At 39.3% G+C, this 26387-nt stretch overlaps 2 protein-coding genes across 2 annotated transcripts in view; one reads left to right on the top strand and one right to left on the bottom strand.

Moving 5' to 3' along the window:
• Positions 1-1876: 1876 nt before the first annotated feature.
• Positions 1877-20873, bottom strand: LOC124289359 (glutathione S-transferase C-terminal domain-containing protein-like). Its single transcript, XM_046726010.1, has 15 exons — positions 20489-20873; positions 16151-16563; positions 15298-15333; positions 14116-14186; positions 10578-11067; positions 8539-8717; positions 8365-8430; positions 7934-8031; positions 7553-7668; positions 6981-7025; positions 6640-6729; positions 5826-6059; positions 5675-5680; positions 4241-4304; positions 1877-3435 (listed from the first exon to the last, which is right to left on the bottom strand). The coding sequence occupies exons 2-15, from the start codon at positions 16514-16516 to the stop codon at positions 3278-3280; spliced, it is 2019 nt and encodes a 672-aa protein (XP_046581966.1). The 5' UTR covers positions 16517-16563; positions 20489-20873; the 3' UTR covers positions 1877-3277.
• A 259-nt stretch (positions 20874-21132) lies between these two features.
• The window catches only part of LOC124278031 (mothers against decapentaplegic homolog 5-like), a 29215-nt gene continuing 23960 nt past the window's right edge, over positions 21133-26387 (top strand). Inside the window, 2 exon segments of the mRNA XM_046713807.1 lie at positions 21133-21322; positions 23522-23939. Of these exon segments, the coding sequence (XP_046569763.1) occupies positions 23534-23939 (406 nt within the window). The 5' untranslated portion in view covers positions 21133-21322; positions 23522-23533.

Genomic DNA, 26387 nt, shown 5'->3' with positions numbered 1-26387 from the left:
GTCGGGCGATGGGATTTTTTAACCCTTGCTATGGATCCCACAGTGACTGAAACATGTTGCCACGTTGGGGAAATCATTTTCTAAGGTCATTATAGATGTATCCCACATCAATATAAGTGGCATCAGAGACAACATTTGCAAGCCCGGTTCAGAGTGAGCTTGCCACATTGAAACTTCGTAGCCAACTCGAAGCTTTATTCGGCTCTTAAAAGCATCAGGTGAAACCCCTTCATACAACAGTGTAAGCCAGTGGTAATCAGACCATAGTGGTCAAGTTAAATAAGTTAAAGCATTGGTGAGGTGAGGTGAAACGTCGTGCTTGAGAATATTTCGCTCATATGACGACGTGCATGCGTGTGTATGTGTATGTGCGGCTGCTGGTACTAGCCCTTCTTCTTTGGTTAGGTGCTTTGAAGGTCGCCTTCGCCTGTTGGCATTTCGGCAGACCTATCCCGCCTGGGGATGCGTGGGGGTGTCCCTCCTTGGGACTCGTGGGGGAGGCGTGGTGTCCCTCTTTGTGACGCTTGGGCCGGATGGGTGTCCCTCCTCCTCGGGACGCATGGGGCTGGACCGGAGCGTCCCTCCTGGGACGCATGGGCTGGCCCTGCTCCCTCCTACGCATGGGGTTGGGCCGGAGTGTCCCTCCTTGGGACTCATGTGGCTGGGCGTGGATGTCCCTCCTTGGGACGCCTGAGGCTGGACTGCCCTCCTTGGTTGACCCTCTTAGACTGAAGCTAGTTTTATAGTGCTAGCCCACTGAGATACCATGCGGCAGTGAAGCATGAATACCCCACTCAGACACATTATACCGACTCTGAGCCAACCAGTCCTTGTTGTATCCATTAATGCCGAGCGCCAGGCAGGGACCAACAAGTACCATATTTTAATGTCTTTTGGTCGGACGCGGTCGAGAATAAAGTAAACGAGTAGTAAAAACAGTTAGGCACAAAGCAAGGACCTTATTCATGACAAATCTATAATATCCACAGCAAATAGGATCTTATGCAATCTAGCACTTGCGTTCTTCAGAATTAGTGGTTTTCTGTCTCAATTGCAAACATTTTACTTTTCTTGAAATTATTTTTTTCTGACATAAGATAGTGGTTGGCAGCAAGTAAGAACATGTGGTGTTAAGAACAGTTAAAAGTATGTCAGCTTTAGTAAGGGAAAACCTCAAAGTGACTGGTGGGGGTGATGGCAGGAGATGGTTTTAAACTGCTTTGAACTGTGAGCTTAGTTCCTGAAGAAAGCCCAAAATCATGCACATCATGTTGACCATTTTGAGAAAATCCACAAGCAGGGTAACCCTTCACACAAACCTACAAAGGTTATCAGGACGAAACTTGATTTCTGGCAGTTATATGGTCTTAGGAAGTAAATCTGCACAACATATTCCACCTGAGATGATGGAACCAGATTTATCTCCTGCTCCAATGTAGGGCTGCAGCATGGACAGAAATATACTATTCACACTTTGCTAAGGATCAAATCATGGATTCAACAGAAAACTATGATGTGGGGTCACATTTGGTTTAAATCTCTAAGCTTATTGTAAGCATGGATCCTAGGTTTCAGTTTGTCATTTCATCTTGTGGATCACTGCTGTTGACAGGTGTTGTGTACTTGTCAATCACTGGTTCCACGATTTGCAAAATGGTTGATTGGTGCCATGAAAACCATTTTTATGATTACTCATGTATCAAGTGCATAAGGTTAGAGTAAAGTGGCTGTTTTCCTAAAGATGTGTTACCATATCATTATTTATCCAGTTTAAATGAATACAATTTCAAATTATAAATTTGCTTTTAGGTAAAGTTGCAAATTTTTGTGATCCTTAGCAAAGTGTGAGTAGTATATAACAGAATATTCAAAATCATTCTCTCATAAAATAAGATTTATTTTCTTTGGTCACCATTCTTGATATCACAACAATATTATCACAGAAAGGCTGGCATACAGGAGAGTGCAGGGATACATACATGAAAATTGATTGGTGTCAAGCTTGGCATTGTTCCTTACCATTATGATACAATAGGAAATGAAAAAGGTATGTCTCATGTGAAAACAAAACATTTGATTTAATGCTGCCTTATTTGTTTGTTTGTTGTTTAAGGCTGCACTTGGCAACATTCCAGCTATATGGCAGTGGTCTGTAAATAATCAAATCTGGACCAGAAAACTCAGTGATCAAAATCATGATCAAAATCCGAAAAAATCACCCAAGTCGGAGAGCCTGACCACCCAATCCTGTTAGTGGCCTTTTAGGACATGCATGGGTTGGTGAAGACCAATTCTAACAACTCTTGTCTTAGGTATTTGATATATTGCATGGCATTTCAGCTTAATGAGGGAAGAAACGCCAGGTGATACAGCGCTATGACATTTACGTCTTGGTGAAACCCACAAGCAAGAGTGTGCAGCTCACCAAACCAGCATTCGAACCCAATATACTACATTTCTTGCATTCACAACAGGAAACAATTTGACTGATTTCATACCGGTGGGTCAAATGACCCATTACCTATGGGAGTTTAGTTTTACACCGCTTTTAGCAATATTCCAGCAATATCACGGCGGTGGACACCAGAAATGGGCATCACACATTGTACCCATATGGGGAATCGAACCCGGGTCTTTGGCGTGACGAACGAACGCTTTAACCACTAGGCTACCCCACCGCCATTACCTATGGGAATGACAATGTGTGTCACTTAGACCTCAAGAACAAACACACCTGTGCATTTTGGCGATCATTGTACTTCAATATGAGGAATAGTCTATGCTTACAAATCAAGTCAATGCAATTTGCTTTGGATGAAATGACAAGGAGTTTATGTCACAGCGGAATAAGATGGTACATGTATTAATCAGTATAAGAGATAAATTTTTAAACATTTTTCATTATGCTAAAAAAGAAGAAGGAAATTAAAACAAAATGATTTCAACAGAAGGTTTGTACATTTGTTCTTATCAAGTGTTAAAAAGTAAAATAATAACCAGTATGAATGCCTATGGCTATTGACAACCAAATTGTAAAATGTTACTGTTAAAATCCTGAGAAATTCAATAGCAAGGAAGCCATTTGGGATTTGCATTTGCATTTACACTTACTGTACAAGCCATCATGCAGGTGACAGGTGGTGAGTAATCAAAAACCATGGTAATGAATTTATGCCAGTTTAATAAAACTATAACTGGTATTTCATCACTGAATAAAATTATTTCTGTGAGATCTCATCATGAAAAGATTCAACTTGAAAATGAATCTGTTCAGTTATCAGGACACTGTAAAGCTCCGGTGGTTTGGAGTTCCCAAAATTAGGTTGTTTTTAGGTGTACATGTTAAGGGCTGTAATGAGCACAGAATGACTGAATATCCTTGTTCCCTGGCCAGCTCTGCCCGATCAGTGTCCACCAGATTGCTGCAGTACCGACCTGCAAGAAACAAAATGGATGTACAGAACACCACATTACAGCACAGCATAGACCAGCAAATTACATTGTCACTGAAAGTCAGATATCCTCACTTCAGACAGATCTGAGGACATCACCTTATAAGTCACGTCAGAAGAACCTTCCATCTAACATTGTTTACAAGAAGGTTTGAATGTGTTTTTTAATCATGCAGCCTAAAAAGGGTCAGCAAATCTAGATGGAGTTATCCTTCTAAACTAATGCGGTACAGTTAAATAAAGATGCTTTCTGATTTCAAAGTTTGAAAAGGTCATTTCGTCTTGACATGTATTGGGATGTTCTTAAATGACTGGTGTAACACAAGTGAGCAACAGGTTCCGATTGATTTTAATTAAATTGCAGTATTTGGTTCTGCCTGGGCATCATTATTTAGCAAATTCCAATTCACATAACCTAGGTCACTTAATGAATCTGGTGGTCAGTCTCACCGACTTTGCTTGAAAGGCAGTAATAAATAATCTGACATGTCTTTCAGATTCTTTCTCATTGACAATAATTATTCCACTCCCAATACCTGATTTCCCATGTTCAATGTTTGATATGTGTTTTAGGTGCACTGCAAAAGTATTTCGGCCGTGCCATTTCAATGTTTACAGTGTTGTGCAAATTAAGCACTATTTTGATCACTGAACCTATTTTAACTAGAATCCATATGGGTTCAACATCATGTATACATCAATGTCAAATATGCCCTCACTAATTGTAACAGTACAGACAAGACATTTATGATATGAATCCGGTCAAACCATCTCTACAAGAGCCTCACCCTGTTCCTCTAGAGCTATGTTAAACTCTGTCTGGTCGGCTGCATGGCCTAAGGTCAGGAAGTCCTGGAAATATACAACACAGCATTGAAATTAGTTAAAGGTAATGTCTCCCTGTTTGCAAGTTCATTAATATTCCAGTAAGTCCTTAAAATAAACAAGTCTGTACAAGACAACTCATTAGTTGAAATTGTGTGAATGAGTGAGTTTTAGCAATATTCCAGGAATTTCACCACCAGAAATGGGTATCACACATTTTACCCATGTCGGGAATCGAACCAACGTCTTCAGCGTCATCATCAAACGCAAAGGTGCAAAGATATAATTAAGCCTGATACATAATTACTGAAACAATCAGAAGGGGTTTCCCTTCCTAGTTTAGAGATATAGTGATTTTATTTTCAAAGATCTGCATTCTTACATGAATTAGGGACAGCTTGAAATATAATACTGATGGTAAAATTTGAAGCAACACCTAAAATTTGAAGCTACGACAGCTTTCAGATGCATGGTCGGTACGCAAAATGCAACGTGACCTTCAAAAATAGTATGTGAATACATTCTACAAAATCTGGAAAGTAACTGCAGCGACAAAACACAGAATGTTTATGAAATCAAGATCATTTATTCCACTGAAGAAATGTAGTGGTAAATTCACCAAAAATGGACATACCAAAAGGTATTCACATTTTGATAAAAAAATGTCTTCATCTTGTAAAATCTGTAATGTTTTGTGGAACAATAGAACTTCTTGAAATGGAATCAACTGAAATTAACATTTGAAACAATAAATGGGTCATCAGTGGTGCATGTATCTGCCATGACCCTGAATCACCTCCTGACAGCGTCTCCTCATTGATAGCATGAGTTCACAGCAGGGGCAGATTGTTCCATGCGTCTAGCACAGCCTGCTTGAGTTCTCGAATGTTGGCCACAGGCTGGTTCCTGGCAGAAATACGCCTACCAATCGCGCACCACTTGTGTACGATCGGATTAAGATCTGGACTTACACCTGGCCAGTCAAAGGATTCAAAGTTATGCTACCCCTTAAGGTCGGTAATGATCCTAGCATGAAGAAGGCGTGCATTGTCGTCCTGGTAGATGTGCGCAACATGAGGATTGGCATGCAGAAAAGGAAGCAGAGTGTTCTCAATGATATCACGGCCATACTTCTCTGCATTCAGCCTTGACCAGCTCAAGTGACACATTTGTTCCCGTCGTTTGATGCCACCATTGATGGAATTGATATGAAAACCTAAATGGTTCCTGATGTGCCATTCATAGCAGCCGTCTATCATCCATCAACCTTTGTCGTTCATACCAGCTCCATTAGTAAAACAATTGTGATGTTAACACTGATATGTAGTACATGTCTGTCATGCCCAAATGCATTTTGTGGCCTCAGGGTTGCGAGCCATATTAACACATCAACTAACCTTGTAATTAATGTATCACCTTCATGCATCCACAACTGGAGCATTAGGCTTTATTCATTTACATCATGGGATTTTACCATCAGTATAGTTTTCTTGTTCCCTAAGTCTGTTTCCATGCAATGTAACATCTTGATATCTACCAAACCCATACCACTCCATTAGTAGGTAGTGTTGTTGGCAGTGAACTTCTGAATGCATCCACAAAGCATTGGCTTCTGGGATACGCCATGAGGTGTGTCTTCTGAATGCAGCCATAGCAACAAGGGCAGATAACAAAGGCTGAGCTGTTGTTGAGGCACTGCTGTAGCACCATGTCTGTTGCTGATCCACAAGCATGGAGACACACACCGATGTCAAACTTGCCATGGAAGTAGTCAAGGTTGCACTGAAATCAGAAATATTAACTGAAATCATAGACCTCAATGCAAAGATACACAGCATTCCTTCAAAGACATTAAATATCACTTTAGAAATTGTTTGATCTTAGTTTGTAATCAATTTTTATAAAATCTACAAAACACTTTCTGAAAAATTCATTTCAAGCAGTATTTCAGATTTCAAAGGAATCAGCCTTGTTCAACAAAGCCACCTTCTTAGTGTGGGCTACTGATATCTTTGATGTCTGTCCCCAGATTTGAGTGAAGCATTTCTGGGTTGGACACCAAAACCAAACTCAGATTTTAGTATGGGCAACTTTATCTTTGTCTCTGTCAGGAACAAGGTTGGACACAAAGATTTCTCAACTTTTCTGTCTTATCAGGAAATCTAGAAAAACAAGTTGTTTTCCCTCAAAATGTAGTTCTGTTACCATGTTAATATATAACACTTGTTGGAAGGATTAATGGATATGCTAGTCTCAAAGAGGTAGCCCACTGGGATACTATGCAACAGTGCTGCAGATGTTACCTGAATACCCCACTCAGACACACCATACACACTCCATGCACTATCTCTCTCAGGCATACCTGATAGAGAATCACATTCTTCAGTTTCAGAGCATCTATTCTTTGGATGGCTTTCACCAAAGATTCTTCCTTGTTTTCAATCAAGTATACCTGAAAACATGCAAGCGTAATCTTCTTTTCTGAATTACGTTCTGAAAAGCATCTTAAAACAGATGAGAGCATAAACATCTCTTGCCATGGACAGTGGAGTAAGGGAGGTAACCCAATAGCATCACCAGTTATGCCCCTTACAAAACCAACACGATGACAAAGTTTGCTATTCCACAATTTTATGAAAAGAATGTCTTTCAAAACATTCTATTTTGCTCTGAATTATAAACTCCTTGAAGACACGAGCTTACCTTGCATTCAGGTAGGAGATACGCCACAGCTAGGCCAAGATGACCCTGAAATTACATCATGCAGAATGTTGGATTACGTCCAGTAGAATCAATATGCCGTTCTGCAGTTTAGTCATGTCACTGAGATATCTACGTATTGGTTAATTTTTTAGAATCGATACTTTGTCAATAATGAATCGATTGTAAATTAATTATTCACTGCCAAAGAAATGTATTCATCTGTTAAGACTACCAGCAACATGAATAGGATAATACTTAAACAGAAATATCAGTAGTAAACATTTATTGGATCAGACACTTCATATTTATAACACTGATAAATTGCAGGCAATTATTATCTATGTGTGCACACAGATAACTTTAACTATTAATCAATATACTGCAATACTTTTGAGTTCATATACCCATTCTAAAAATTCCAATCAGTGCCCTTCAATAGAGCCATGCCCATTACAAAGTGACCAACAAATGTTTTGTTCATTTACCACTGACAATATACATCAGTTTGACCTATCAATATTCAACATTTGTTTTAAAACACATGCTGAGTTATATCCTCCTGTTGAACATACCCCTCCACTGCAGAAGTCAACAATAACATCGCCAGACTGAGCCATCGCTGTTACGGACGTCACCAAATTCTCCAGCTGCTGGCACTTCCTCGCTGTTCTCTTGGCGGGAACTTGACCTGAAACATGACCAGATCCATTTTGGAGTGACGGAGCAACAACAAACAAACCTTTAATGCTTAATGAATGATGAATGTATTTAAAAAGAAAACAGCATGCAATCCACTAAGTACTTGCATAGGTTGGTGGGAACAGCTCTAACCAAGACAACTCAGAGTTGCCCTGATGTTCCAAACCATCTAAAGTTCTTGACAATATTGGTCAGTGTCACTGAATTTTATAACTTCCTTTACAGTTCTGAATTAAAACTTTGGCGAAGCAAACCTTCTTTGGGGTGAACAGCAGAAGGCATGGTCCCCCAATCTAGTGTGACATCACTTCCCCGCAGGTGTTCTCCAGTCTTGGGGACGATACCACTAGCCTGGAACATCACAAACATGCAGTCAGTCTTGCAAGTTACCTCCTTGACAAAATTGGGTTGAAGTTACAGAAAGAAAATTTCTACCCAAGTGTGAGTGAGTGTGAATGAGCAAGATTTAATTATATTTAATTCATACTTATGCTGACTCCATTATCTGGCGGGGGACTCAGAAATGGGCTTCATACATTGCACCCATGTGGGGAATCGAACCCGGGTCTTTGAGCGACCACTTTAACAACTAGGCCAGCCCACCGCCCCCAGAACATAATGGCATATGGACAAACTGCACAGCAAACTGCAACCCTTAAAACAAACGACTGGGCAACCCACCTACGTAATCTTCCTCAAGACATGACTGACATCTGGTTTGTAGGCCTTGTGCTTACTTCTACACCTGCGGCTGAAACAGAAAGTGAAGAATGGGTAATAAAGGTTCGGGAGTAAGTTGAGTTTATTGCTTTTGATCAATATTGCAGTTATATCAAATTACAAATCAACCATATTTCACCTGAGTTCCATGTCATCCTCGCTGACATCCACCATCCTGGGCAGCGACAACAAGACTCCTGCTGACTTCACCTCTGTCAAGGCCTGAGCAAGGTGAGTGACCTTGAAGCAAGAGTCCACCATCAACTGGATTCCCTCTACTTTCACCATTTGTCCTAACCACTTCATGACATGTGGAGTCTTTCGGACAGTTCACAGCAACTGAAGTCCAGAGCCTCCTGAAATAATAAGCGGACATGTTCAAGAGTCTAACCACAACAATGTTTGCAACTCGGGCACTGTATCTGCACAGACAGACAGACAGACAGACAGGGTCTGAAGTCAGATTACATTCTTACTTTGTCATGTGGACAAGGGGTCTGAACTTGGACCATCAGGCTGGTTGGCTGTTGTTTAACGAGGCATTTAGCAATATTACACCTATATGGCGGCAGTCTGTAACCAGCCAATCGAGTCTGGACCAGAAAATCCAGTGATCAATAGCATGAGCATCATTCTACGCAACTGGGATATGATGGCATGTGTCAACCAAGTCAGCGAGCCTGACCACCTTATCCTGTTAGTCGCCTCTGACCACAAGCATGGGTTGCTGAAGACCAATTCTAACCTGGACCTTCACGGGTCTGGATCATCAGGACTTGAATCAGATGGGTTATGAGGGCTCAAAATATTTAGGTCTACTTCATCGATGCCAAATGTGGGGTTGAGCACATACATATTAAACATCATTTACAGTCTTATCTTCAACTAACATTCATCTGATGTTGTAAGAATTTGAAACAAAATCAGATGAATGTTAGTGGAAGAAAAAAGCTCTCATGTTTTACCTTTTGACTCGAAAATCAAAAACAACCCTCCAGTACATAAGTTCACAAAGAAATTTTGAATACATATGGCCCTCAAAGTCACAAACCAACTCCACATGGAAAAATAAACATGATCTTTCCTTCACATATACGTAAAGTGACTAGGCTGTTCTCTTAGATGCATTGATTCCATTAGTAATGTTGCTCATAACATAACTGGATTGTCTGGTCTAGCGTCAGTAATCTACAAGTAGCAGAAGAGTCAAGAATATTGCTGTGTGGCATTTAGCAGCAAACAACAACTATTAAAAGCCATTAGTCCAGTGGACAAGTATATGCTAACTCCCAATTTTTTTTGTTAAATACAGCATTTGTTAATTTTTCACCTATAAGACAATGGTCTGCAGACAAGCAATCGCTACATGCAAATGAGATACTAGGTGAGGTGAGGTGAGGTGAGGTGAGGTGAGGTGAAATGGGGTATAACATCGTTCTTGAAAATATTTCGTTCATATGATGACGTGCATGCGTGTGTATGTCTGGCTGCTTGTACTAGCCCAGACTTATGATGGTTTTATAGTGCTAGCTCACTGAGATACCATGCCGCAGTGAAGGATGAATACCCCACTCAGACACAGTATACTGACTCCGAGGCAACCAGTCCTTGTTGTACCCAATAATGCCAAGCACCAGGCAGGGACCAACAAGTACCATATTTTAATGTGTTTTGCTTTGATGCAGCCAGGGATTGAACCCGCTCTCCAGGTGGACGACCTAACCACCACACCATGGAGGTGGTCACTGAGATACTTTAACAGGCAATGAACCAAGTGAGTGAGTGAGTGAGTGAGTGTGTAGTTTTATACTCCTTTTAGCAATATTCAAGCAATATCACGCAGGTGACACTAGAAATGGGCTTCACACATTGTACCCATGTGGGAATTGAACCAAAGTATTAGGTGTGACAAGCGAACATTTGAACCACTATGCTACCCCACCACCCCTGATCCACATGATCAACATCAATCCACACAGCTGGGATACAAAGACTTGCATCAACCAACTCACAGACCCAGACTACATGATTCATGACTGTGCCTCATACAATGAAAATAGGTTGCTGGGGGAAATATTCTTTCCTAGAATCCACACTTTTATTTTTTAACCAAAAAGGGGCAGCTTCTTAGGACAGTTTCAACGAAAGATGATCACAAAGGAAGAAAGTAAGACTTACTATCACATGATACAGGTAGACAAACAGAACGAGATCTGCCACTGTCATCTCTATCCCTTCTGAGTACAGGTGAAGCAGCTCAACATCCAGATAGTTCAAGCTTTCTATACCCTTTATCAAGTCCTCAACAGAGTTATCTCCCTTTGCTGTAATCTGGGCACTCCCATTGTGTATATGTTTCTCACATTTATTTGACACATTTTGCTTTTCCTCATTTATATCTCTGAAATGTTTTACTAGTCTGAATGTTCTGTTTCCATGGGGAAATTGTTTCTCCTTCACAAGCAGAAAACTGTTTCTTCGCAATGTACAATTTTTCAGTATCTGACTTCGTGTCTTTTCATCGCCCATTTCTTCTTTGACCTCCTTCAACACAGCTCTCCTCATTTTGTCATCATTATGAATTTTGGGAGGTTTGAGAAAATGAGCTTCAAGTTTCAAAAGATCTTGAGGTAACTCAACTTCTGACTTCCCAGTGTCAGACACAAGTCTGCAAATATAAACCACCATACGAGTTGACAAAATAAAATACTGTTACATTTATTGACTACTCAAAACATCAGAGCCAAGTGTTAAGAGTATTTATTCAAAGGTTTCTGACTCATAAAGAAGTTATGCAAGTTCATCAACTTTTGTGAGAATGTATGGCATTTGGATACAGACCCAGGTATATAGTTGAGCAATTTGTAAGATCTCATGAGTATCAGCTACAGACAAACCAACAGTCAAATCAGTGGAAACATCTAAATGTTGATTCTGAAGAAGAAGCTAAAGTCCATACCATCGGCTGGTAAAGTGAGTGTTTTGGTTTTCTGTGAACCCAATGGGTTCCAAAGGATCAGGCCATTAATGGCAAATATTATGATACTCTGATTTAGCAACTGCATGAGCATTTCAAGCAGGGGTGGAAATAACTTTAAAATTGCTAGTGTACACAGGTACACATGTAAAATCACTTGCCCTGATAATGTTTCCTCTATACCGGCCGATTTTTTGTTGATTTTTTAAATAAACATAATTAACATTGGAAAGTCAACTGGACATTGGTACAGCGTACTATACAAATTTGCTTGCCCAACTGGAAAAAACACTGGACTTTGATGTCAGGCAATGGGTTATTTCCATCCCTGTCAAGGCTAACCACCAACATGGAAACCTCTCTCAGAGTGTTCTGTTCCACAAGTACAAGGCACCTGAACTCAAGTATTTTGTTGCCATTGTTGCAAGGCATGACTGTGGCTTTGAACTAATTTTAACATCCGCTGTTTCAGATGGATTTTGCACTGTACAATTGAAGACCCTGGATATCTGGATACATTTGTTTTCGGTAAATCGTCCGGATAACTGAACAGCCGGATATCTGGATTTCTGTCATCCAGGCTTAGGTGTTGAAACGAGGGTGCTGCAAGCATACATTTCTGGTTTAAAATCACTTCCAACAGCATGGTCGTTTTGATTTGCCAATTACAATTCACTCTGTGTCAGATAGGCCTACTAATCACCACGAATACCCTGATGATCGGTCATTAATCCGGATTAGCAGACCTTGTCTCGTGTGAAGACACCTGGAACACTCGTGCTTCACTTCACATGGTCAGCGGAAGATCAAAGCTTTGTGCGGATAAGTGAGTCAATTTTGTGTTGATTCAGTCGGTTGGTTTGTAAAATTTACCATCCGGGAACGGAAACCGCATATCCGTTATAGACAGTCACTTTTACAACGTAAGAGATTGGTTATTCATGAATATTGACCGAAAGGCGAGGTTTCCGGATATTTGGGGTCCGGGTATCCAGGGTCTCACTGTAATTGTTTCTGCTATTCACTTTTTACATCACAAGGCAGGGCTACAGACAAACCAACAGTCAAATCAGTGGAAACATCTAAATGGTGATTCTGAAGAAGAAGGTAAAAATCCATACCATCGGCTGGTAAAGTGAGTGTTTTGGTTTTCTGTGACCCAATGGGATCCAAAGGATCAGGCCATTAATGGCAAATATTATGATACTCTGATTTAGCAACTGCATCAGCATTTCAAGCAGGGGTGGAAATAACTTTAAAATTGCTAGTGTACACCGGTACAGTGGCACATGTAAAATCACTTGCCCTGATAATGTTTCCTCTATACCGGCCGATTTTCTTGCTGAATTTTTAAATAAACATAATTAACATTGGAAAGTCAACTGGACATTGGTACGGTGTACTATACAAATTTGTTTGCCCAACTGGAATAAACACTGAACTCGGACGTCAGGCAATGGGTTATTTCCATCCCTGTCAAGGCTAACCACCAACATGGAAACCTCTCTAAGAGTGTTCTGTTCCACAAGTACAAGGCACCTGAACTCAAGTATTTTGTTGCCATTGTTGCAAGGCATGACTGTGGCTTTGAACTAATTTTAACATCCACTGTTTGCACTGTACAATTGAAGACCCTGGATATCTGGATACATTTGTTTTCGGTAAATCGTCCGGATAACTGAACAGCCGGATATCTGGATTTCTGTCATCCAGGCTTAGGTGTTGAAACGAGGGCGCTGCAAGCATACATTTCTGGTTTAAAATCACTTCCAACAGCATGGTCGTTTTGATTTGCCAATTACAATTCACTCTGTGTCAGATAGGCCTACTAATCACCACCAATACCCTGATGATCGGTCATTAATCTGGATTAGCAGACCTTGTCTCGTGTGAAGACACCTGGAACACTCGTGCTTCACTTCACATGGTCAGCGGAAGATCAAAGCTTTGTGCGGATAAGTGAGTCAATTTTGTGTTGATTCAGTCGGTTGGTTTGTAAAATTTACCATCCGGGAACGGAAACCGCATATCCGTTATAGACAGTCACTTTTACAACGTAAGAGATTGGTTATTCATGAATATTGACCGAAAGGCGAGGTTTCCGGATATTTGGGGTCCGGGTATCCAGGGTCTCACTGTAATTGTTTCTGCTATTCACTTTTTACATCACAAGGCAGGGCTCGATTTAGTGCTTTGTTACTTGCACTGGTGCAACCCAATATTACAAAGTGCAACCTAGTTATTAGTCTAACTTGCATCAGACGCAAGTCAATTTTTGAGTGGTAAACTTCTGAATAAAACATCTAAATAATTCAATAGCATATTTCTGATATTACATATTGCAATAACAGTGCAACTGGAATTTGACTGGTGCAACTAGGTTTTTTATCTTAGAGTGCACCTGGTGCAAGTAGGTTAACATCTCTTAAATCGAGACCTGCAAGGAAGGAGCATTGTTAGTGCAATGTTAAAGAATGTGAGTTAAAGTTAACCTTAGTAAAGGTTGCTTTGTGAAATGAGACCCAGATCTGACTATGAGTACAGATACAACGATACGACAAGTTGGTATTGCATCATTATACAACTGCCCTGTTGCAATATGTATGCTTACATTACATTACATTACAATTCACAGTGATGTAAAAACAAACAGTTCAAGAAAGATTTTATTCAGAATCTCTAGTATTTCTTGCAGAAACTGACACAAGAATATTCCTGTGAACATTGATATTCACATACCTAATATCCTGAATCAACTGAGTCAGACTCTTGTTTAGCTCCACTTCACACAGCTTCGTCCAGCCAGACACCTGATGTCAAATAGAACTGAAAATCATTTCTTGGTCTTGTTTCGAATTATTCAATGGTGCACTCCAACTATAGTATTATTGATTATCAGGTCTGGACCTGTAAAACCTGTTGTTGTTAGAGAGAACAACAGCCCTTGTTGGCGTATTATGACATGCAGTCAACTCAGTGTTTATGAATAGCGTCTGACCCTCTGACAAATCCGGCAGATTCGCCAACGGTCCGATAGAAGTCTACAACTCGCCAGCCCCAGTGTCCGACTGTATATTTCACAATGACTTTTACGTAAGTTGCTATATGTGACATGTGACACTTGCTTGCTGTTTATAAATCTTATGTGTGTTAATAATTTCAATGCCAATTATAAGAAATGTTAAATCTGAAATGTGTGTTTAATTTTATTCTATGGGTCCTGTGAATTTTCAGTGGGTCAGACAGACATCTGAAACTTACAGGACCCAATGTCCTGTTACTTTGAAACACCATTCGTGAACACTGTCAACTAATTCACTACTTCATCTTGACCTGAATAGGTTTCCTGGGGACCTATTCTGACCTTGAACCCTAAAGGATCTCAAATTGTTTTAGAGTGAGTTGGACTTAGTTAAAAATTGGTATCAAAAGTTTTATTATCTGAAGACAAATACAATGATGCATTGAACAATTTTAAAAGAGTAAGTGAGCATGATTTTTCAGCATGGAAAACATTTCAACAGGGATTTATCTTGGCTGCATATATTCTAGAGTCTTTCATACATGACTATGCTGTATTTCCTTACCACCTCAATTATGAAACTTAATGCAGTAAAAGGATTCTCACAGACAACAAATTTACCCATGACAGTAAATAGAAGCAGATGCCATGGCATTCGGAAACGAGATGATGTATAACATTTGCACTACAACAAATTTGTGGCTTATTTTGAGGGCATTGGAAACCCAATCATAACCGCTCTAAAGATACAGAAAATAGTCCATTTGGTCTGAATGCTTTCCTCACTCATTCGAATTTAGAAGCCTTAAAGTTTAAAATCAATAACGGACATCAATTTGTCAACAATCACTGTCTGGGAACTAATTATTGAATGAATGAACATGCTGAACATTCCTAACCTCTGCACACATCCTCAAGCTCCCTTGTCTGAAGCCCTGAAACAGACAGATGGGGTATATGTCACGAGGTAAGACACCATAACAACAGTTTATTAATAGCTGCTGTAATGGCATATTGAAATTTGGATTCAAACTGTTCGAAATATTCTGGTGTAAACATTGATTTAATATGGAACAAGCATCTCAAGTTTCAGACTTGATTATATACCGACAGCCATCACATATGGTATATGTCATGAAGTAAGACACCATAACAAGAGTTTATTAATAGCTGCTGTAATGACATATTGAAATTTGATTTCACACCGTTTGAATTCTGGTGTAAACATTGATTTAATATGGAACAAGCATCTCAAGTTTCGATTATATACCAACAGCCATCACATATGGTATATGTCATGAAGTAAGACACCATAACAAGAGCTTATTAATAGCTGCTGTAATGACATATTGAAATTTGATTTCACACCGTTTGAATTCTGGTGTAAAATATTGATTCAACATGGATTGGAACAAGCATCTCAAGTTTCAGACTCAATTATACAGACTGTCGTCATATAGCTGGAATATCGCTGAGTGTGATGTTAAACAACAAACCAAACAACTCAAGTTTCAGACACATCTGTCTAGTCGTTTCTGAAGAGGGTGCCTTTAGGACTGAAGATATGCATTTTGAAAGAATTTATGTTCACTGTCAAAGTGAAAAGATCAATAAAGGTCAATGATAAATGTTTGTTGAAGATAAGTGACAACATGAGCTCACATGGCTTTTTGGGCCAGGAAAGGTAATAACCAATAACCAAAGGTATATCCTACATGCTAAGTCAAATACTTATAATGAGGAAATAATTACCAGCAAATCCTTAAAGTGCTTGGTGGGACTGGTTGCATCTGCCAACTTAACAAGATGACGAACTGCACAACAAAGTCCTGACCTGACCATAGCAATTTTTGGATCAAATATCACAGGCAACTGGCAGTTCTGAACAATCAGGGGAAGTAACTCTGTCTCGGTGAATGTGTGGTGGAGCTTCTGCAATGCATGCAGTGGTAATTCGATCTGTTCTTCACTCTGTGCAGCTGCATCCTTAACAAATATAATGCGCACATCCACAGGTGCACAGTATTCCACAACAAACAGCACTGCACTTGATGAAAGAGTCACTGCACAACCACTGTTGTTTTTCAGCCTGCCGCTCAAATACACTTCTGCCACCATGTTGGGTATTTCTTGTTGTGATTGTGGACGTGTTTATCTCCCTTCACCTGCAACAATAGGAAGTCATTATTTTGGTTATGGTGAGATTACCAACATCATTTCTGGCATAAACATCACTGCCCCAAGAAAGATTCCAGCTTGTGGACATAAGGTTGCTCTGGCAGAAGTATATTATACACATGGTACTCACATGTTCAACAGGGCCCAGGTACACTGATCAAGATGTTCTACCAATACAGCTTCCAACATCTCTTTCTAACAGTTGCCTCAATAATTAGTTACTAACAGAATGACCTAGTGGCTGATCCAAGGATTCCTTAAAATTTGTAACTTGAGAGTTGGACTTCACCTTTTGTTTTACTTTTCCCTTTACAATATCAGTCTGCGACTTGAGCCATTTGAATGAGTAAGTAAGTGAGTGAGGTTTCCTGCTTCTGTTTGCAAATTCGACCACATACAACCAGTCCTGCAGGACCTACACTGGCTGCCAGTGTGCTACTGGATACAGTACAAGATACTTATACTGGTGTTCCTGTCCCTCCATAACAAAGCACCAGATTACCTCAGCAGTCTGCTGACCAGATACCACCCACCTAGGACACTGAGCTCATGTGACAAGTTTCTCCTAACTGTACCCTCCTCCCGTACACTCTTTTGAATGTGCAGGACCCCTTCTCTGGAACAGTCTCCCACTTGACATAAGAACCGAGCAAACATTGTCCACGTTCAAATCTAAGCTCACAACTTTCTTCTTCAATATGACATTTCAATGACCCTTTTCAATTATCTCAGACACTAGCGCTTTTGAGCAGCTTACGCTGGATACTAGCGCTTTACAAATGTTTGTATGTATGTATGTATGTATGTATGCATTATTTCAGCAATACTACATCATCATGAGCATGTTTTCACTTTACATCAGTCTGCGACTTTAGCCATAGAGTGAGTGAGTGAGTGAGTGAATGAGGTTTCCTGCTTCTGTTAGCATTATTTCATCAATATTACATTAAGAGATACCAGAAAGCAGCTTCGAACCTGGGCCTTAGGCTTGATGAATGAACACTTTAACCATTAGGCTACGCCACCACCTTAAGCCTGACACAAGTACAATCCTATTGTCTCATAAGCTCAGCCGATAAACATCCATAGTGTAAAAAAAATATATATATAGTTTTTCAAATGTTTTTGGCACAGATTGCAATATACATAATTATTTCAAATTCTAAGATGCCAAGCGGTTAGAACAATCGATAAAAAGATACATTATCAGACAATAAAGGTATCGTTTCTTGATGACGTAACAATTGAATGATGTTATCCCGTCACTGCACCATTCTAGTGTGCCACTCGTGATCGAACCATTTTACATTACGTCACAATGTAAGCAACGTCACTATGCATGTCAGTTGTCATCGCCTCATACGGCCTCCTACAGTAAACAACTCCGTTGCATCCCGTTTCTTGGTTTGCAGTTGCTTCACGCAGCTAACATCACTGGTGGAAACATTACGTATATGTTTTACGACGGTTCAAATGTGTCAATTCGACTCACAAGTTTTTAGCGACACGGTAACGTTCGCAATGTTTACATTCCCACAATGCAATCGTGGAATGTCGCTTGACTACTCAGCTTCATCTGGATGTACTTATCTAAACTTACGTTGGAAGTAGAAATGTGACGTTCATATTGCCCCATATGGTTTACGTTAATGACAGATGTAATTAAAATAATTCAGAGAAGATATTTAATCCGAACGTAAACCGTCATCAAACTGTTATCATTTGTTTCTTTCTGGTAACGTTCGTGTTAACCTAGGGGGCAGACACATCAATAGAACAGCATGCCAGTTAGCAGTTAGATTTAGGTCACCGACGCCGTCGTTTGTTTTCTGCCTTAAATAAATCGTAATTATCCTTATAAAGTATTAAATTTGGCATCTTAGAAAAGAAATACAGTTCGCTCTACCACCATGTATAGTGTAATAAAACACACTTTCGCACTGAACTATTATAACGTTAAAGCACTCAGATGCAAGCGTCCTCGTACTTTAACTATAATAGTTCAGGGCGAAAGTGTGTTTTATTACACTATACATGGTGGTAGAGCGAACTGTATTTCTTAAATACATGATGGCATTTCTCTTTTTTTATCATGACTGACTGACTGACTGAGTTTAGTTTTACGCCGCTTTTAGCAATATTCCAGCAATATCACGGCGGGGGACACCAGAAATGGGCTTAACACATTGTGCCCATGTGGGGAATCGAACCCGGGCCTTCGGCGTGACGATCCAACGCTTTAACCACTAGGCTACCCAACCGCCCCTTTTATCATGACAGTTGGTAATAATATTATGTCATATTTTAAGGGGGGGACCCCATGACATTCCCTTGCCCACCATCCTTTTTCATCCATCACCTTGATAACACAGATAAATGAGAAACAGCCTATTGACTGCACCATCCCCACTTCCCATTCTAAAAAAGATATTTTAACAAATAAATGTATGCGGTGGAATCTGTCAAAATCAGACTCTGATTCATTGCAATCTCTGTCAATACCCGGACCACATTTACCCTCAACATCTTTCTCTGTGTTGATTAATCATCAAGTAAAATCTGCCTACTCTGGACAAAGGACCAATTCATTGCTTAATTGACACTCCCAACTTTTAACAGATCTCTCTCGCATGTTCTGAAACCTGATTTCATCAATAAGCTTCTGTCAGGGAGTAATGCCCAAACAATTGCTATATATACTTCAGAAATGAGATAAAAAAATGGGAAAGTTTACCACACCACTCCTACCACTAATTTTTTTCACAAACGCTTCAAACAAGACTGAACTAAGGTCCCAAAATGGGCTTTTCTCCAACATTAAGCTGACATGCCATGCTATAACTGGTATACTAGTAAAAGAGGCGTTAAACCCAGCTCCTCACTCAAATTACAGTCATTTCAAAGGATCAAATGTGTCCAGTGATTTATTTTTTCACAAAGGCAGAGATGAGTTGTAAATTCCGACATCTCAAATATATGGAAAACTGTTATAACATAAGGTATTTTCTTTGGTCAAACAAGTAATTAAACAGAGACATGCTTGCAAGCAACGCTGTTAATTACCTTCATATACATCTAGAAACCTGTTAATATTTGAATTTTCCATCCTTCTAACACAAGGATGAGGGGATTGCAGAGAACAAATAGAGTCTAATTTGATGTAGCCAAACAAGGTTAAGGTAAATCAATTTCTGCCTTTCTGCATCTTGAATTGTCAAAATGATAACATAAGACAGGTTTGGCTTGTATTTCTACAAACATTGTTCATTAATCAAATAGTCTTAATAAATGATAGACTTGTTAAAAGCTGCCAAATAACACAAATGATTGAATATAACTTCACATCGAAACACACTAATTATTTCTTTGTAAAAGATGGAGCAACATTATTGCTGTTCAGTGTAGACTAAATTATTCACAATTTATTGCTGATGCAAAACTTGAGAATATTCTTGTCATTTCTTGATCATAAGATGAATGTCATGTATACATCATGCGAAGATTTAGACTGGCGTTTTATGTACTTGAGAAAGGTTCAAAACAACCATTTTCGGTTGCACGTCTGAAGCTTCAACTTAAACAATTTTAATTCATATACCATTAGCATGAAATACTGTTATTTAGTTCCAGTGGCAGTGGGAAAGTTTTTCGGGTTACTCGAGTTCCAACCATGCTAACTGTAAACGCGTGGTGTGTTTCCTGCATATGTTTTTGACATGATCGCCATCATTCCCGACTGAGTCAAACTGGGAGAGTTATCATCATTCACTGCTGGGTCAGGTTGTACATATCAAACACGTGCACGGCAAGATGAAAATAATAAAAGAGACACGTGTGCTGATTATCGTGACATGCGAGATTGTGCTAAATACAGCGAGTGACATCACATTCAAAATACAAATTATGGCGCACCTGCTATCTGCATCGAGGCTGGGATAAATAAGCCCGATCTGTGAAACTACAAAAACTTTTTTCGCTGTTTGAGGTCACACAAGTGTTGATGAGCACCGTATTGACTTTGCAATATACCAGACGGTGTTCCCCTTGTATTTATCGCTGAGTACACTTTCGCATGAAATAGGGGTACCAACGAACGATGTTGTAAGTTTTGTAACAAATGTGCGCCTTCCGTTGCTGACTCAGTTATCGTTTTCATGTTTCTGAAAACATGCATAATGTACACGAATGCAAAAAAGGTCGTCTTCGGGGCTCGATTGAGCTACAAAGGTGAATGCAGCCCGTTTGTCAATATCTGTCACCCCTTAACAACAGTGGGTCAACCAAGCCGACTTTCTGTCGCCAGTCATTCGTGACGTCATCATTTGTGGGCCCTTCTACCGACACGCACGTGTTTACGTTTACGCATTAAAATAGTGCATCGTTATATATTCTTCCCTTTAGCGAATACAACATACAGCATAAACAATTATTGACTTCACCAATAGAGTATGTGTTTGTAGTACGAATAAAAATATATTTGCTGCGAAATAAGTTTGTATAACAAACAGGAAGTACAAGTCAAAACGAGGCGCGCATTAATATGTCGGCCTACATTTCGTTGCTGCTGCTTCCCGTCTGACTGTCGCCACTTACAATAGCAAAGAAATTTTCAGCTTGCCCTGCGACTAATTTTGATGGAAAAATTTCATGAGTGGCGTTTCCCGCCCTAGAATCAGCTCAAGGGGTTCTGAATAATTTAGTATATATAATCAGAAGATAACCAGACCTACTTGTGGATAATATCAGGTAAAATTTTCACTTTCTTTCGTCAGAAATTTGGCCTTATCGCCATGTTTTCGATCGTGAAAAATCGCAACATCGTGGGGAGCAATGTGTGTGCATTGCATTGATCTGTCACATTCTCTTGCGAAAGATCGTAAGTTTGTCGGTTTTATTTACAGCTGTTAGGAAATGTACTTAAACTCGAAGGAATAAGCCTCTGATACCTCAGATACTTTCCTTAAACCTAAAAAATATTTTTCAACTTCATTTTGATGTAGAAACTAAGCGAAATGTAATGGAAACAGAGAGGGCGTGGATTCAAGTTTTGCCTTGCATGTATGTAATTTTAAAGTGTCCACATCACAGTAAAATTCTTCGATTTCCACTTTGTCGCATGCAACTTAAAGTACTATTCTTGTTTACTAGATTGTGAATGATTTCATAATGTCAATACATCATGACCGTTGTGATGCCTGTCAATATTTACAGAGATATAAATTTGAGTGAAATTTCGTTAATTTATTACAAAATGAGTCATAGGATGTCAAATTCAAAGGTTATTTTCATTTGGAACACGTGTATTTCAATAATTTCATGTAACTAGCTGCAAACATGGTTGCATTGTTTACACATCAGTATTAGAATATAGGTATATGTGTAGGGCCTATGTACACATGTTTATTATATTTAAGTAATCATAATGATTTGAGGAAAAGTTATAAAATTATTGTAGATTCCAATCAGATGAATTCTACAAGATTATGTGGGCTGCAGGGTAGAAGTTGAAGGTCAAGGTGTCTGAATGAGAATTTCTCTCATTACACCAGACAGGTTTGATTGCAAACAGTAAGAGCACTAATTTGACTTCAAGTGCAATATGGGCCTAAGTCAATTACTGATGGTTCATTGTGACTTCCACTAACCCACTGCTCTACTATTCTGTACTCCTCAGAGCCTGTCAATAGACCAATTAGCAGTTTGTTAGGGACCAATTACCAAGCAATGACTTCCTGTCAAGTTAATTAACACTTGTGACACTGTTTATCTGGGTACACAGTGTGTATTCGCCAAGGTGTTGTTAAAGACACTATTCTGCAGTGTGTGACGTTAGGGTTGAAAGTGCAATATTGGTGATTTATCACATTCCGGACCTCTGCACACAGCACCTCAGGTTGTGTTTGTTATTCTTTGTTGCTAATTTACAGTTACAACATTTTTTATTCTAGTAATAACTGTACATAAAATGTTGTTAATCCACATACATCTGATATTATGATTTATGTTCTAGTCCTCGTCATATGTGTTTTGGGGGATGCTCTCTGGGGTCAGGGAACTAGGTGTGTTACTAACTAGAGTACATCTTTAATTTCCAGGGCTTTTATAGTTTTTAATTTTCAGAGTTATAGATAAAGGTGTTTTGCAAATTGTAGTACACTTGTGAAAAACCCCATTTGACCTGTTGGCTCCCTTATCGATGTAAAGATTGAACACTGCAAACCCAGAAAAAGCTTTGGAAATCCTTCTAAGGAGTACCTTATCTATTTACCTTATTAACCTTATCAATTTATTGAAAGTTATATTTGTTACTCTATATTGCATCCTGGTTGTATAATGTTTTGCTGGTTGTATAATGTTGTATAAACTTTCTGAAGCCAGTAAATGATGGAACACTAATAATGAATTATCATTAGATGCCTCCGATTGTAACCAATAATCATTGTTTTATTCTTTTCATCAGATTGAACCTTTGAAATGTTAATGACATTGATAAACTGGTTCGGTAAGAGTTCCTTATGTAGCCCCCACCTAATTTTAAGCTATGAACTATACACTAAACTATAGTGTTTGCTCATCACTAAAATAGGCAGGGGGTATGTAAGGAACTCTTTCCACTGGTTCATAAAGGTTTTGCATGAATATCGTCACGACATGGCTGAAATATTGCCGATGTGACATTAAATATTAACTCACTTTTGCATGAATAGTGTAGCTTTGAGCCTTAGAATATAAAATTGGGTTCCTATAACCGACATGCTTTTATTTTGTTCGTATGTATTTCAAATCTTTATCTAGGTTATCCTATGGGCCACTGTTCAGCAATAAGTCATGGTCAGGGTGGGTGGGGGTGTTTTAAAATTGTCTACCTACACTATATATGTTTAATGATAACATATCATTCAGTGCAGGGCATAGAAAATTAACCAAGTCTTTTGTTCATTCCAGGCTGGTTCAATCATGACGTCACCACTATCCAGTATATTCTCATTCACAAGTCCTGCTGTCAAACGTCTCCTTGGATGGAAACAGGGTGATGAAGAGGAAAAATGGGCAGAAAAAGCAGTAGACTCTCTTGTTAAGAAATTGAAGAAAAAGAAAGGTGCTCTTGAGGATTTGGAAAAGGCCTTGAGCTGCCCTGGACAGGCCAGCAAATGTGTAACTATCCCTAGATCGTTGGATGGTCGACTTCAAGTCTCCCATCGCAAGGGACTCCCTCATGTTATATACTGCCGTGTGTGGCGATGGCCTGACCTTCAGAGCCACCATGAACTGAAGCCACTAGAAATCTGTGAATATCCGTTTAGTGCCAAACAGAAGGAAGTCTGTATCAACCCATACCATTATAAGAGGGTGGAAAGCCCAGGTAATGCGATATTTTGTTTTGTAATTGTTTTAAAGTATCCCTTTTTAACCACATTTATGTTTTCTTGGTTTTTATATATCCTGAAATTGCTACTTTGTTTTCTTGCTTGGCACTCTCATTAGTTATTCATATTGGAAAATGTTGGCAACTGACAAATTGAAGGTGGTCTAAATTTATCCTGGGACCCCTTGTCAGTGGAACTGACAACACAGCAATTTTAGTAGAACTCGGAGATAAACATGCTGTTTGATTTTGATATGACCTGTAGTTAGGTTACTTGCTGATTTTAATGAAATGGAATTTTCAACTGTTAAATTTAGTGTGCAGTAGGCTACTATAATTATAGCTCTGGCGTTTAGACTTAAAAGTCCAACTGAAGTGGGCATATGAATGTTGTAATTGTAATGTTGAAAAATATTACGTCACAGGTGCCAATAGAAATTGTCAAATGTTTCATTAGTTCATTGTCTGATGGCAATTTTTCTTACACCACTACTACCCATTGTTCCGGGAAGGTAAGCTACTAAAAATTTAACAGTAATATTTATTCAAAGTTTCAATTAAGTTAATTATTGAGGTAAGTAACTCAGGAAGAGATTGGTGTAGAGGTTTTATATATATTTCATGATTTGTAGACTGACAATGACTGAGAAAGATTCAACAAAGATTCTTCCATTCAATCACAGGGGGTTGTTGTGATTTAAAACCTCTGATTGACCAATCAGGAGCCAGTAATCTTAAGATTAGAAGTCAAGTAATGTGATGTTATTCTCTTTAAGCTGTAATTTTCATTCTGTGGGCGAGTTTTATTTAGTAAACTCAATAACTGTAACTAACAATAACTGTTTATTAGCGTTGTGATGGGTATCAAAGTATCCATTCATACTGCTAATATATAGAAGGAGGTCAACCAGCTCAATGCATATCAGTTTTTTTGTTTGTCTCAGTTTGTGGGGCTGTTGTGGTACATGAGAGACCTACTGGTATATTTTGCATCAAAAGAAAAACATTGATTGAAATATCTTTCTTGGAATGTCTATTTCAAGAAACTGGGCCTGAAAAAAGAGTTCGTGAGTGGGTTTTGGTTTTACGCTGCTTTTTAGCAATATTCCAGCAATTTCACAGCGGGGAACACCAGAAATGGGCTTCTCACATTGTACCCATTTGGGGAATCTAAGCCGGGTCTTTGGCATCAACCCGTGAAGATCGGGGTTAGAATATTGATCTTCAGTAGCCCATGCTTGTCGTAAGAGAGTAACCCATGCTTGTCGTAAGAGGCGACTAACAGGATCGGGTGGTCAGACCGCTGACTTGGTTGACACATGTCATCGTTTCCAAATAGCTCAGATCAATGCTCATGCTGTTGATCACTGGATTGTCTGTTCCAGACTCGGTTATTTACAGACCGCCGCCATATAGCTGGAATATTGCTGAGTGTGGCGTGAAACTGAACTCACTCACTCACTCTTTGGCATCATGAGTGAACACTTTTACCGCTATGCTACACTACCACCCCTGGTCCTGAAAAGGAGTGAACATGTCCAAACAGTTATATAACTATTATTCTGATGTTTATTTTTCATAGCACCAACTGATCCCATGTTCCATCCCTCTGAGGATGGATATAATTCTTATTTTTCAGGACCAAACTGTGTTCAAATGATGTTTCTTTAAAACCAATTTTCACTTCAACTTCTGTCTTATAAGTGGGAACGGGCAGTAGGGTAGCCTAGTGGTTACAGAATACGATCTTCACACCGAAGACCTGGGTTTGATTCCCCACATGGGTACCATACGTGAAGCTCACTTCTGGTGTTCCCCTGCCATGATATTGCTGGAATATTGCTAAAACTGGCATAAAACTAAACTCACTAATTATGGGAACAAAAAATGGACTTCGACTCAACTATTGTTGAGGTTTGTAGATCAGTCTCCTGGAGAAAATATGGGAACATCCATATCTGAGAAATGCATCCTTATTTTGTCCTTATGTTTCTGAAATTCTACCCATGATTTACTTGACCTAATGAATCTTAGCAATCTTTGGATCATGTTGAATCTTGTTTTTATGAGCCTAGGTTTTGTTATTATTTGGTGACGCTTGAGAAAATTGTGTTGTTTCAAGGAACTTGATGAGGTCAGCAATGGATTTAATCTGAAACTATCTGTGATGATATTTCATAGTGGGGTTGGTTCATTTCTGATCCTGATAACCTAATGACCAATCATCATAAGTAAAATACACATGTGGTATTTGTAATGTGTCAGACGGTTTGCCACATCTGCAGCATATTGCGTTCCAGTTTTCAGTGGTAGGCAGTGACAAGCAGAACAAGTGGGTATGCACCCATGCACTTCTCAGTCCTGTCATCGCATTGGCGAGAAAACAATTAAGTTGCTGCTAACACCACCTGACGTTCATTAGTTTTGGCAATTTATTGTTGTTGA

Source organism: Haliotis rubra, unplaced genomic scaffold (genome assembly GCF_003918875.1).
Source record: "Haliotis rubra isolate DU_JTF1 unplaced genomic scaffold, ASM391887v1 Scf1, whole genome shotgun sequence".
Classification (NCBI taxonomy): domain Eukaryota; kingdom Metazoa; phylum Mollusca; class Gastropoda; order Lepetellida; family Haliotidae; genus Haliotis; species Haliotis rubra.
The sequence above is the reverse complement of the archived record's forward strand: the minus strand, read 5'-3'. Positions and strand labels throughout refer to the sequence as shown.